The sequence below is a fragment of the Pseudonaja textilis genome, chromosome 1 (genome assembly GCF_049901715.1).
Source record: "Pseudonaja textilis isolate UNSWEBS1 chromosome 1, rPseTex1.2, whole genome shotgun sequence".
NCBI classification, from domain to species: Eukaryota; Metazoa; Chordata; class Lepidosauria; order Squamata; family Elapidae; genus Pseudonaja; species Pseudonaja textilis.
This window is the reverse complement of record NC_141990.1, coordinates 99422370-99437816: the sequence shown is the minus strand read 5'-3', so window position 1 is coordinate 99437816 and position 15447 is coordinate 99422370. Positions and strand designations below refer to the sequence as shown.

General features: G+C 33.2%; 1 protein-coding gene across 6 annotated transcripts in view; it reads right to left on the bottom strand.

The window, feature by feature from the left end:
- CDK19 (cyclin dependent kinase 19) overlaps positions 1-15447 on the bottom strand; it is a 94504-nt gene that overhangs the window by 54313 nt on the left and 24744 nt on the right. For all 6 annotated transcript variants that reach the window (XM_026726612.2, XM_087912929.1, XM_026726610.2 and 3 more), the window contains one exon: positions 13955-14030. In XM_026726612.2, coding sequence (XP_026582397.1) covers positions 13955-14030 — 76 coding nt within the window. The remainder of the gene's footprint in view (positions 1-13954; positions 14031-15447) is intronic.

The window sequence follows — 15447 nt, the reverse complement described above, 5'->3', positions numbered from 1 at the left end:
ATCAATGAAAAGAAAAAACTATCCTTTTCATTGATGCACTAAAAGGATTTTGAATCACTTCAATACATGAGTCTTCTAAAATTACGAAATGCTAAACAAACTGCAAAATTAGTATCTTATATACTGAGTATTCTGTTATGAGTATTTCCATGATCTTTGCATTTAAACCTTTGAGAGTATCTTTGTAACAGAATCTACACATAATTTACAATAGAATTTTAAATATATTGCTCTGAAAGTTCATGAATAATTTGCAATAACAAAAAATACAGCAGTGAAGCAGATTCTCATATAAGGGAAACAAAAGAGAGAGAAAATAAATCATCGTCATAGAAGTATTAAAAAGCTCAGTGTTTTATCTATTTGACATAAATCTGCAGTTGATTAATAGGCAGAAACTATTTTTAAATCAGAGAAACTGTAAATATATTTTGCTTTTTTGATTACTGATTTTGCTGGGGTATTAAAAAGGAGTGAAAAACAAAGATTAAAAAAATATATCAAAAAATATGAATATATCAATTATTTTATTTCTTTTGTTACCTACAAAATTAAAATACAGAAATGTCTGCATATTAAGTAGATTATTATATTGATCATCTATTGCTTTTACTTTATGGCCTTGTTTAAAACCCAGTTACCCTTCCTCTACAATATCTGCTTGTGGAAATCCCATGTTGGCTTCGATCCTATGCCATTCATCAAGTCACATAACATGGTGCAAAAAAAAAAAAAGTGCTGCTGCTAGCAGTCTCCATCCATTTCACCTAGGCAACTCTTAGAAGCAAAATCCAGATGATATTACAAGAGTCTGGAGAGGAAAGGCCTGTGCCACCTGCCAAGTCAACTTAATAACACAGAGAAGGAGAATGATTTTGCACAATTTTAACAGCAGCAAAACTTGGAGAGAGGTAATCTGGGAAGCAACTTTGCTAACTTTCTGCCCTGGAAAATGGAAATACAATACACAGTTTATAAGGTTTGTAAAAATGCAGTTAAAATGCACCTAGTAATAGATGCAGCTTCTAAAAACATAATTTATAGATGTCTAAAGAGAGAAACAATTCATCTCAAAATCATATATTTTTTTACAGCTTTGTTTTTGAGATTATTGGAGGTATAAAACTATTTTGTAAAAAAAAACTTTAAAAACTTAGATGCTAAGGATGCTAAGTTATGCAGTTACATATCTAGCTGTCAAACCAGAATCTCAATGAGTATGAGAATTAATAAGGCAAATTATCCTACCAATTAAGAATAGCTATCCACTGCCAAGAGGAGCAAACAATATTTAGGATTTGAAACTCATGGACTACATAATAAAAAATTAGTTTTTATTTTTCTGTGTATTGTTTTTGAGAGAGGCCTCTTTTGGCCACAGTTGCTCATGTCACGTAACACCCTCATTTGTAATAAGCATTTTGAAAAGCAATTGTTCTATAAATAATTTCACTTCTGAAAACGTTCTGGCACTGCTAAACAGCATTCTTCTTAAACAAAAACATTGCAAGTGATTTTTAAAAAGGATTATAGTATGCCTAAAATAAAGGAAATGAAACAATTAGCATTGTGTCTTTTATTCTATGGAGTCTCAGAAAGATTAGAAATAAGTTTCTAACAACTTCTACTGATAAGATGGTGCAGCTATATATCCCCAACTGACCCATTTCTAGTCCAAAAATTAAATACACCTTGTATTTCTAGATTAACACTTGTAGGGAAGATGGGCAGTATAAAAATTTAATAAATACATAAAATCAACATTTGCCTGTTGCTAAATCGAATCCATGTATTTGAATGCATAGGTAAAATAATAGTGAACTTGTGTGAAACTTTAAGGGAGTTAGAATTATAAGCAACATTTCATATACATACATTTTTCTACTCTAGTTGAAACTCTACTCTACAAAAGTTAATGGCCACAAGTTAGGCTTTCCCAACAAGAGATGAGTTATTTTACCTCATAATAACCACTATAGAATATGCCCTATCTAGGAAGGCATTTCAGGGGGGACTTGTTCCTTTTTGACAAAATAAAATAAATAACCATTCCCAAAGACCAAGGAGCATTAATTTTAGGTTTTAATTCTTTACCCACAAATTCTTTATGACCAAAGATTATCCACTAGTGGAGAAGGTCTCACTGAATCCAGAAACCATGCTGTGTTATACTGTGCCTTCTATTAGGATATAAGGCCCATTTAAAACTCCCAAATTGATGAAGTACTCAGGCAATTTTGATGTATTGAGATATTTGACAGTTATTTCATGTGGAAAAAAATGTTATATTATCTGCAACACTCAAGACTCCCTGATCATCTTGATAACATCTTGGTATTATGTTTTCATTTTATTTTACCTGAAACAGAAATTGTTTGCTTACTTTCTGATCTTTCAGAATTCAAGTCAGGGACCCTAATAAAGACCTTCTACCAGTCTCAGTATATGTTAAAATTTTCACTAAGAGTTAAAATAACCAACTTTTTCAATTTTTGAAGAAAATTAAGGCAGAAGAGTCAATCATCTTGGCGTAGTAGTTAAGATAATACATTAAAAACCAGGAAACTAAGAATTCTGGTCCTGTTTTAGGCATGAAGCCTGCTGGGTAATATTGGGTCTGTCACACTCTCTACCTTAGGAAGAAAACAATGGAAAACCACTTCTGAAATCCTGCCAAGAAAACTGTACTGACTAGTCCACACAGTCATCAGGAATCAACACTAATCTGAATACACACAAACACACACAATTTTAGGATTCCATCTTCATTACATTTTCATCTGAAGTTTAAAAAGTTATTTGACATGAAGGGTCTCTTCACTTAGTCTCCAAACCATTTATTATACTTAAAATTTAAGAGGTGTGTGTGTGTATGTGTGTGTACACATACACTGTTCTTAGAGCCAGTAACTCTGATTTTTCAAGTGACAATGTATTCATATAAATGATATCTTGCTTATGCAGAAATTACCTGGAACCTTCCAGAACTTGGGAAGGTTGATGGGACCTCAATCCATTCTTTCTACTACATGCGTCCTAAGAGAGAGCACCCAGTCACTCTTTAGTTCCCAGAATAATCAGAACAGCGTACAAACCAATCATTACTGGCATAATACCAAAGAGAGCTGGAAGCAGGTAGTTGAATTCAACAACCACTTTAATGATCATAATAATAGGCACATAACTAATTCCTCATTATAATATTGGCAGCCCTACAAGATAGACCAGATGGAGAAATTAAATCCATATCAGTCATGGCTACTTTTACTGTAGCAATTATAATAACAAAATCTTGCACATTTGACAGTGTTTCCCCTCCCCCACTTTATTGTTATATAAACTAGGAAAGATCTTGTCTGAGATGCTTACTCGAGTTAGCTTCTTGATCTGGCTCAAGCTCTTCTTATCTCACCTTGCTAGTAGCATTTCCTTCTGTCCTTCAAAGCTCCCTATTTCTTCCACAAGTAGCTAAGATTCACCAAAATGGGTGAATTTTTATTCAGTTCTGTATAGCCCATCAGTATAAACTGATCCACCCAAGATGTACCCATTCTCAAACACTCAAACAGTCCTGATTACTGATAATAATTCAAGCTTCTTTAAAAAAAAAAAACTTTATTGATTACAAAACCAAAATATCAAACAAACACAACACACAGAAGAAGAAAGAAAAGAATTAGAAAAAAAAGAAAATGATTAAAAAACTAATAATTCTACTATCGACAGTCTATGGTTCCTTGTTTGTTATCAATATTGGTGATACATTTACAAATACATCTTATTGTGAATGTATAATTATGATTTACGTTTTATGTTATTTACTAATATATTTTCTATTTTTGTTCTATCCAGTCATACCAGCATTCCCAGCTTCTATAATATTCTGATGTTTCTTTTTCCTTAAATGCTAAAGTTAACTTGTCCATCTCTGCACAGGCTGTTATCTTCTGTATAACCATCTCCTCTGTTGGACTATCTGCTTGTTTCCAACACTGTGCAAAGGTTATTCTGGCTGCAGTAAGAATATGCAGTATTATATATTTGACATTTTTAGGAATTTGTCTATTAAATATCCCCAATAGGAAGAATTATGGTTTTAATTCAATTTGCTCCGCCGTTATTTCCTCTAACCATTTTTTTATTCTATGCCAGTATCTTTGGGCTTCAGTGCAGGACCACCACATATGAAAAAATGTTCCCTGTTTCTTTTTACATTTCCAGCAATTCGGATTCATGTTAGGAGACATTTTCGCTATTCTCAAGGGTGAGAGATGCCATCTATAAAACATTTTATAGGCATTTTCTTTGTATGCTGCTGATCTTGTAATTTTATTATTTCTTGTCCAAACCTTTTTCCATTCTAATAATGTAATGCTACGTCCTATGTTTCTGCTGTAAGCTATCATGTTGCCTTTGACTACTTCCTCTTCTAATTCCGTCTCTAGTAAATAATTATAAAATTGAATTATATTTTTTTATCTGGACCTAATAAAAGTTTATCTATTTGTTGTGTCTTAGTATAAATTCCAAAAATTTTCTTGTCTTGGCTATATCTGTTTTGAATTTGCAAGTAAGCCCACCGGTCTACTTGTAGCCCCTGTTCTTGGAGAACTTGCCATTATCTTAAAGTTCCTTGCGCATCAAGAAGGTCTTTATATTTTATCATTTTATTAAGATCTAGATTATTTGGATGTATCATCGCCTCCATCGTTGAGATCCAAATTGGGATTTTTAAATTTTTTTTAAAATTTTGTTCCAATTAGCCAATAAGGAGTTTCTAATTATATGTCTGTGGAAATACTTCTGCTTAATTTTCCCAATGTCCCATTAAAATGCATGCCATCCCCTCTGTAAATCATGGCCTTCTAAAAATAAGATCCTTTTGTTCGACAGATTTACCCACTCTTTCAACCAGAGTAAGGAGGCTGCACTATAGTATAGTATTCCCAATTTGGGAGTGCCATACCTTCCCTGCTCTTCATATCTTGCATTGCCTTTAGGTTTAACCTCGGTTTTTTCCCTTGCCAGATAAATTTGGTGATTATCTTGTTAAGTTCCACAAAGTAATTTTTATGTATTTTTATTGGTATTGTTTGGAATAAGTAAATAAATTTGGGCAGAATATTCATTTTTATAGTGGCAATCCTCCCTAATAAGGAGGTTTGCAATTTAACCCATATCTCTAAATCTTTTTTAACTTGCTGTAATAATTTATTATAATTATTTTCCATTAGAGTTTTGCATTGAGCCGTCAACCAAATTCCTAGGTATTTAACTGTTTTTACTATTTGTAATCCCATTATCCTTTCCAATTTTAGTTTTTGTCAATTTTTGCCAAATTAAATTGTCAAAGGCCTTCTGTGCATCCAAGAATACAAGGACTATTTGTTTCTCCGGGTGGGCTTCGTAGTATTCCAAAACATTTAATACTATCCTTAAATTATTCCTGATTGTCTATTAGGAAGAAATCCGTTTTGATCCTTATGTATATATTCATTCAATATTTTTTTCAATCTATTTGCTATAATTGTACTAAATATTTTATAATCAGTATTTAACAGGGAAATTGGTCTATAGTTTTGTATATGTCGTGAATCTGAATCTTCTTTCAGAATCAACGATATCAATGTCTCCTTCCATGAATCCGGCATTTTTGCTGCTAGTAGGACCTCATTATATACTTCCACCATGAGAGGTCTTATTTGTTCTCCTATTTTTTTTATAAAGTTCCCCTGGTATCCCGTCAGGTTCTGGGGTTTTATCGTTCTTTTGGTTTTCTATTGCTGCTTTTAACTCGGGCCATGTAATATCTCTAATTAACATTTCCTTCATCTCCTCCTTAATTGTTTTATCTTTAGTAATACCCAAATAGTTTCTTATCATATCCTCATTTACCTCCTTCTTTTTATAATGATCTTCAAAAAATTTACATGCAATTTTTTTTTTCTGTTCTATCCCTTGTTGGGCATCCCTGTTCTCATCTATTAATTGGTAGATCAATCTTTTTTGTTTTTCTTTTTTAAGTTTATAGGCCAACCACCTTCCTGGTTTATTGGCCTGTTCAAAAGATATCTGGCTGGCTGTTTTTAACTTTGAGCCCATTCCTTCTTGTTCGATTAAATTTAATTTATGTTTAGTCATTATCATCTGTTTTTTCAATTTGCAATCTTTTGGGGTGTTTTGCAGCTGAATTTCTAATTCTTTGATTCGTTGTTCTAATTTATTTTGTTGCCTTCATTGTATCCCAAATATTCTGTTTCGTAGTTGCCTCATTATTATTTTCTTTTTAAAAATAGTCTAATTCCTCGTCAAATTTATTCATAAATTCTTTCTCTTTAATTAACTGTGTATTTAAGCTCCACCTTTTCCTTGATTTCTTCCTGCCTTTCCACACTATCTGAATCGGGTTGTGATCTGCCCATTCGTTTGGTAAGATTTTAATCTCTTTTAATTCATTTCCTAATTCACCATTCATCCACACCATATCAATTCGTGTCCATGATTGGTGAGGGTTGGAGTAAAATGTAAATTGCTTTTTCTCAGGGCTTAATTTCCTCCACATGTCTATCAAATTTAGTTCAATCATCATTTCTTCACATGTTTTTGGTAGTTCTCTTTTTTTCTTCTCCCCCCACCCGCTACTATGATCTTTCTGGTGGTCCACAATAGCATTGAAATCTCCCAAGATACAAATATTCCTTTTATCTAATTCCACCAGTTTCTCATGTAATTGTTTAAAAAATTCCTTTTGGTTATCGTTAGGGGCATAGATTACCACTAGTAGAATTAGAATTGATTTAATCCAAATTTGTAACATCAGAATACTTCCATTGGGGTCTATCCAAATTGGCTCTGCTTTCATATCATCTTTCACATGAACTGCTATCCCTTTCTTTTTCCTAAAATCTGCTGGCGATGTATACAAATTCCCTAGCTTGGGGCATTCTAAATATTTTTCTACTTCCTTCCTTATATGAGTTTCCTGTAAACATATTATATCTGAATTTTGTTTAATTAATTTGGTTAATATTCTTTTCTTTTTATCCTAGAGTTTAGGCCATTTATGTTAATTGATAGTATTTTTTTTTCTTCATCCATCACCTAATTGACTCTTGCTCTTTGTCTTGTAGTTACTCCTGTCTCTCTTTGTGGCTGATTGTGCGTCTTCAGTTCTTCTCTCTCTTGATGCTGTTTATTTTTTGAATTCCTACAATTCCCATGTCTATTTTTTTGGTAGTCTTGGTCGTCTTGCAAATTCATTTCTAACTCGTCTCTACTACTCGATTCTTCATGGCCTATCAATCGTTCGTAGAATTCTTGGGCTTTTTCCACAGAGTCTACTTTAATTTTTCTTTCTTCCCAAGTGATTAGCATTCCCTCTGGGATTAGTCATCTAAATATGATACCTTTTTGGTTTAATTGGTTCGCCAAGAATTTATAATCTTGCCTCTGCTCTCTCACTCTTCTTGGGATTTGTTTAAGCAGCAAGATTTCTTTCCCTTTGTATATAATTGTATCTTCTCTAGAAATTTTATATATAATATCTCGAACTTTCCTTCTGGCAAATCTCACATGGACCTCTATTGGATGTTTATGTCGTCTTGCGTAATTTGTGCTCACTCTGTATACTTCGTCTAACTCTTTCAGAATATCGTCCTTATCTTTTTCCAATAGGTCTGCTAATATTCCTGCCATCACTTGTTCTAAGTCCTCTTCATTATATTTTGGAATCTTAGATATGCTGCGGCCTTATCCATTTCCAAATATACCAAGGAGTCATCTATTTCTTTACTCACATTTCTTAATTGCTGACCAACCATTTCCAGCTTCTTTTCCGTTTTTTCCGTTCTTTTCTCAACCTCCTTTATTGTTGATTCATTCCTTTCTAGTGCTTCTGTATTGTTTCAATTTTTTGATCCAGCTTTTGAATGTCTAGTTTCATTTCTGCCTTTAAGTTTCCCATCTCTTCTTTTAGTTCATTTGTATCAGCTCTTGATTCGATATGATTTTTTACCACTATTTCCTGAAGCTTCAGCATGGACTCTTGTAAAGTAAGAAGGGTCGATTGAATATTGGCATTCGTGATGATAGGTTGTTTTTCTCCAGATAAAGTTTCTTCAATTGTCTTTTGTGCCATCACTGAGGTTGACGGCATTGAAGTTGTTTGTATTGAAGAAGTCTTCTTTCCAGTTTTAAGCATTGTATTAGTGATGGAGGTCATTTCTTGTAAAATTTGTTTTTGTTTTGTATTACATTAAATATGTTGTTCCAAATTAACATTCACTATTAAGAAATATCAACTATAAATGGCCACTATGTTAAATAATATGATATGTTACAGGATTAACCTCTCTTATCAATATATATATATTTTCCAGAACACTTTTACAGCTAATTTCTAAATCAAATATCTGGATTTGTAATTCTTAATAACATATCAAATTCCTCTATTTAAATTTAAATAATATTAAATAATATTAACCTGTATATCTATAAATACTATAGAATCCCAAATCTCAAAATAGTGTTATAAAATAATATTTCAAATACTTACAAATCTAAATATAGATATATCAACCTTACTATACAATAATTAATTAGTTAATCTATAATAATCACCATTAGCCACAATTAATTATTTAATTCAATCTACTCAATGCCTATAATCAAATATCTATACCTAAATAATTAATTATCACCTCCCTTTTTTATGTGTGTTATAACCAAATATAAACTACAATATTATTAATGTATCAATTAAATATATATAAATTACGTTTACCACATTCAAAAATCAGTTAAGTTGGTGTCAAGAAATAATTGTTGCAATCCGCAAATTTAAAAGCTTAAAGTGTCTTAATATAATTGTTCAGTTCTTCAAGATTCCTTCATTGAGCGCACCAGAAGTACAGAATTGCTGAGTAATGTCTCTGATTTCACTATCTCACCACACTTTCCGCTGCAGTCATTTCTCCTTTTGTTTGAAAGTTTAACGAATCATTTTTTAGATTCAAATAGTCTTTTTCTTTAATAAATCTTCTCCACTTACTACAGCTCCAGTCCAATAATCCAAAAGGAGACTAGTAAATTATTCAGTTTCGTTCGTGGAATATTTAAAGTTGTAATTTAATTCCTTACTTCAAGTCTCCCCCCATCTCAAGTTCATCCTTCCAATTTTCCCCAAAGTCCACAATTCAAATCCTCCAAAGTTCCCTTAAATTAAATTATTGTTCTTTCTTTCTTCTTCTTTTCTCTCCCCCAATTATTATCAGTCTCTCAGATCCCTCCGATTCTCTTACCTTCTCTGTCCGATCGCTCGCGTCCTTACCCTCTTCCATCTCATGAGCACTTTCGCTTTTGCCGCCATTCGTATCTGCTTTGGCTGCTGTTTTCGGGCTTCGCTCTGACTAAGATACTCCAATATTCAACGCTCAATCAGGATTGCAAATTCTTTCACTCGCACTCTTTGTTCACCACAGTCTGTCACTCACTCGCTTCCACTTGTATGCAACGATCAAGGCTTTAGGACCGCCATTGCTGACAGTCTCTTGTTGTCGGCCTCCACAGGGTTTCTCTACGTCGCGATGAGAATCGCCTTTTCCACACCACGACTTGAGTCTCCCCACATTGGCACGCTTCTCTACAAGATGCATGCACCCCTAAGGGTCACTCCAACAGCAAGAGGAGATAGCATGAAACCCAGCGCGAGCTTCAGCACCTCCGTTCGCCCATATCTCGTCACCGGAAGTCCAAGTCTCGTCACCCATTCTCAAACACTCAAACAATCCAGACTACTGATAATAATTCAAGTTTCTTAATGGGACATCTCCATGGACAAATTCCATGGATTTGAAAACTCCATGAATGATATTAAGCACAGTGAAGCTCAAACAATTTTCAAGTATTGTATTAGGTTACTACTGTTATGAAAGCGGAAGAGAAAAATGAAATTGCTGCCAGCTTGTCATTTAACAAGTCCAATATCCAAAATTTCTTGTAGAAGGAATGCAGGCGGGTCTGTATCATTTGATGCTGAGTGAAGATACTGTTTCTCTAGAATATGCATCAAAGTATGCTAAACAAGGTAAATATCTATGGTTAATACAATGACAGGGTAGATCAAGAACATATTTTGAGGACCAAGTACTGAGTACTGCCAGATGGAGCCTGCTAGATGTCATATCCAGCCAGGCCCTGCCAAGCTTAATTCTAAATAAGATTTTTCAAAATTAACAGATCAATTAACTGCTGTAAAGAAACCTTTTCCAAAAGGCAAGGAATGATTCCTTTATATCATTTTAATCAATGGGTAGAATTTTACCACTTGCCCCTCTCCCAGGTCAGCTAATCAGAGCCAATAAACATTTTATACAAAGAGTTTGCTCTTGTAGCTGTGGCAATTTTGGACTTGGCCAAATGTTTCCAAGAACATGGAAGAAAAAAATAGAAAATCTCGTGTATAGCAGAATAAAAAAAAAATGTTGGCAATCAAGTCAGGAAGTCTTGAATGACAACAGAGAATAACACCCTAGAGAAAACTTTCCAATATGCTACCATGGTAATTAAGAAGGAACTCAGGGTCAACAAGAACTGTGTGCTAGAAAAGCACGTGCCACCTGAGGAGCAGACTCTACTCTCAAACCTCTTATACTCAGGAAATTCAACACATACTCTTCAACATGTGAGAACTTAGTGTGGGGATAAATTGCTACAATATTATCTTCACTTAATCAACCTTATATTAACATCTTTGTAATCCATATGTGCACTGAAAGTATTATTCGGTATAAAGTTCACTTTTTTATAATGTTCACTATATAACGATAGCTTATTTGTATGTTATAGGGTGAGCTGACAATAAAGTTTTAATATGGAAATTAAAGTTATCCACGTCAAAAATTAACATCATGATAGTCATGTGTTTCCACATGATCTACAGCCACTGACTGAAAATCTGATAAAACCCTGTTCTATAATCTGTTATTCTGACATTTTCCGTTTTAGAAAACTATTTCTGCCTTAATTAAGGAACTTTTAAAATTACCTATCTCAAACCATGCATAAAACATATTATAACACAAAGTTTGATAAATATATGGAACATTATAAGAAAAATATTACGTCCAATAATCTCACTGTTATTCTCTTTTAAAATGCTTTTCATGTCAGAGATAGGTATAAATAAAAGTTCAAACACAAGTTGCATGACAAAATGGATGCACAACTTTAAAGAAATAGTTGCCACACAATGGGAAGAACTCAAAAATTACTAGAAAAAAACACATAGCAGTATTCAGAGAAATTAAAAAATAAAATTTGAAACTGAACCACAATTCTTTTAATCAGGCATAATTCCAAAACATTCCATCAAAAATATCACGGTCCACTAAGATATATGTTTAAGGCAACAAGGCTAGCTTTAGCAAAATATTGAAAAAGAGATGTTTCCAAAGGTACCAGATTGGGAATTTGAAAATATGCAGTGATTATTGATTGGTTAGGGTATAGTATCATGATGCTGGATGGGCCCTAGGGTCTTGGAAGAGGAAAATCCAAGAAGGGAACTTGGTTCTAATGGGGGGGGGGAGAAATATTTTGATGTTGGTAGGCAAAAGGAAATATGACAGGAGATAGCACTAATGGGGAGGATATGTTTGGTGTTTACTACTGATTTCATCATCCAGCTTCCTCAAATGACCTCCGAGCCTGGAAGATTTTTGGTGATCCTGGCTTCCAGCTGTTGCTGATGCTGCTAATAAGAACTACCTTGTTCTTATTGTTTTATTTTTATCACAACCTTTTAAAATATATATTTGGTCAACTCAAGGTGGCCTCCTATTTTCCTCACATCAACAATCCTGCGAGATGTGTTGGACTGACCCGCCCAGCTTTCATATTTAAAGAAGGCATAGCATTCACAATCTTTTGGTTTCTAAGCCAACATCTTAAACCACTATGCCAAATGGGTGCTCTGTATGTTAGCCTGTAATAAGTCTCTTCTCATCCAAGATCAAAGATGAGAGGACTGACCTGGCAAGTATAATCAGAACACAGATAAACACTGATGGATATATAGCCTTTTGGGAGATGTGCCCACCTATGTATCAAGTATGGAACCAGCTCTAATCCTAGAGTAGTGATAGTAGAGTGGCTATTGTGACTTTCAGAAGGGCTGCTCTAAAGATAGCTGGATGTGAACCGTTTATGAAGCTGGCCTCTAGGGATCTGATGCTTTAAATTGTTAGCCGCCAGCATCACTTGGTGATTGGGCAGCCGTATATAATTGATTGATTGATTGGATAAGATGCTGATGTTACGTAACATAATCATATAACCTCCCCTACCTCTTAAAAAGATGTGTTATAAAAGTCCATATTTCCTAATCAAACAGTCATGAAACAGCCATCCATAGTTTTGCTATGTACAGTAATGGCTTCTTCAAATTGGTACCTTCCAGACTGTAACTCCCAACAATATGGAGAACTTTAGGATGGAGGAGAGCAACTCCAACCCTCCTCACAATTTTATAAACGTGAGAAAATGTCATTTGTATACAGTTTCATGTTTTTTTAAAAATTCTTAGGACTATTACTTGTTAATTCTACAGAGTGATGTTTTGCTGTAATGAAATCAGGTCAAAAAATGCTGATGCAATAATATTCTTTAATTGCATTACAGGTTCATTGTCTATTCTATTTGTCCGACTGATGCAACAGACTAACCAAATGCTGTATCAGAAAATTATATACATGTATAACATATTTGTCACAGACTTAATATTACACAGCATTTTGCATCCCTTTAAATGCACTATATGTTAATATACTCAACTGCAAATTATCAAGTGGTACAAATAAAACAGTGCACCTAAACAGTAAATCTTTGATTTAGAAGACTTCTGATTTAATAGATAAAATTTACCACCAGACATCATCCCAAAATAACAATGTCAGTTTATACTCAGAATAATCCAGACATTTTGTGAACATTATATCATTTATCAATTTAGAACACTTGTGTAATGACAGCATTACACAAACAATAAAAAATATGCAGATTATGTAAATTACATCATTTATTGATCTAACAGACCCTTTACATGTTCCATTAGTTAAGAGTTTATAGAAGTTAATTATATTGTTCAATTACTAAATAAGTGGAAAGTATCCTGTAAGTTTTCTGGAAAGTAGAATCACTACTATCTAAATCAAATCCATATTATTTTATTTTCATTTCTTTAGTTTAGTTAAATATTGTATCCTGCACTTTTCTGAAATATACCAAAAAATAAAATCCCCTAAAAATTAGAAAAGTAGTAAATTAACAGTACAGCAATTAGGATGTTATTATTTTCTATTAAAATTTAAAAATTAGGAAATTAATCTAATTATTTTTAAATATCTAAGTATCTTTTAAATGTGGATTACTGTATGTATGGTATCTTATTATTTAGGTATAGGTGTCAAATGTGACATTTAAACCAAATATGTTCAAATTTATGGAGACTTTTAAAGTTGACATTTAGCAGAACAATTAAAATTAACATGGCAAAATTCAGCTAGTTTCCCTCTAGAAATGTTAGGTTCTATTGGCTGATAAAGGACGGGCCTGATTTCAGCAATACTCCTCTCCCACTCAATCTGACTTCATCCATTCTGCACATTCCTAACTAGTCCAGAACGGCACTGAACTGTATATCATAGCTTATAATGGTGAAACTAAGTCTCCCTTTCCTTGCTGAAATAAGAACAGAGGAAGCTGCCTTACATATTAATTTGGATTGTTGTTCTAACTAGCCTAGCAATTTCTCGATTAAATGCCAAGTATTGCAGATGGGACTTTCTCCACAGAAAGCAGGATGCACTGCACTACAACTTTCCCCTGATGGAAATTAGTTGGATCCCCATGATGTTAATTGTAGAAAGAGTTGAGTATTTTTGTTGTGTTCACTTACTGCTATTTCTCTACATGCCGACATGGATATCCCTGTGCCTTCAATCTGCTTCAGTGCATATTCCTTTTCGTCTTTTCTGCAAGAAAAAAAGTGGAGTTTACAGGACTTATTAACACTTGAAATATATAATAAGACTTGCCCAGCTTAATCTCTATTATCTTATAACAGACTAATTGATGGTACAGTGCGGTTAATGATTCATCCTGCTTTCCCATACCAATTGTCACTTTGACAGCTAGCTTTTTGATAGGCAAAAACAACAACAACAATAAAATGGACATTGTGATCTAATGAAAATACCTAATTTTCAAGTGATAATTTTCAAAATACCCTCCTAATTAGATACGTGGGGGGAAAAAAATTGTGAGGGCACTGCAAGGGTAGAGTAAAACTGAGTGTAGGAAGGAATAGTTGTGCTGAATAAGACAACATTGCCAAGAGAATGGCAATAAGCGCATTCAATCAGCACCTGTAGACATAACAGAACAGCTTGCTTATAACAGGTTGTTTAAACCATTTAGTTGTGTCCAACTCTTGGCAACTTTATAGGCAAATTTTCTTTATGCTACCCAGGCAAGCAGAGGTTCTTTCAATTGTTGGATGTTTGCCTTTATATCAGCTTTGGTACAAAGTGATACAGAGTGAAATCGATTTTTTAAAAAGTTTTTTAAAATGATGCTGTAACAGCTACTGTATATCTTCTACATCTAGAAATTCTATGTTACTGGCATCATTAATTTTTAAAAAATCAGGTACCAAACAGATGGTAAGACAGATCCATACCTAAGATTACAGTGCCTAGACAGAATCTACGAACAAAATCTTGAGTCAGATGGATAAAAAGCTTGATACAATATTGCACAACTTTTTATGTACATTTATTAGAGGTTTCCACTCCCACAGTACTAAGGGAAATAGTAAAATGCACCCCTTTTTCCTATGTAATTGTTAATTGCTTTAATGAATGCTTTTTAGGAGCCGTGGTGGTGCAGTGGCAAGAATGCAGAAAGTCTGGTAAAATTTAATGGTGAATTTTCAATTAAATGTGCATAAAAATTCAATCTGCATAATTACATAATTTTAATTAATAATTGATATTCAAAATCTCTACACACTGACACGTATTAATTTTAAAATATATTTTATGCAGGATCTCTCTCACACACACAAATATATACATATTTTAAATCTATACTATAAAATCTTGTTTGCTAAATTTTACTTTTCTTTTTTCCCAAAATAAAACTTGTATTATTTTTTAAAGTAATATACTTTATTTGAAAATCAATAGCAAGAATAATACAAACAATTCTTGTAAAAAAACTATAAAGATATCATGGATGAAATTAAATTGCCCCCAAAATGCTCATGTATTATGCAAGAATATAATGATGACACAATCCTCCAAAATATTATTCTATTCAGTTATTGATTTTACATAAACTCCATTCAACCTGTTAGTTCAAAAACAGTCATTTTAATTTTGTTTTGTA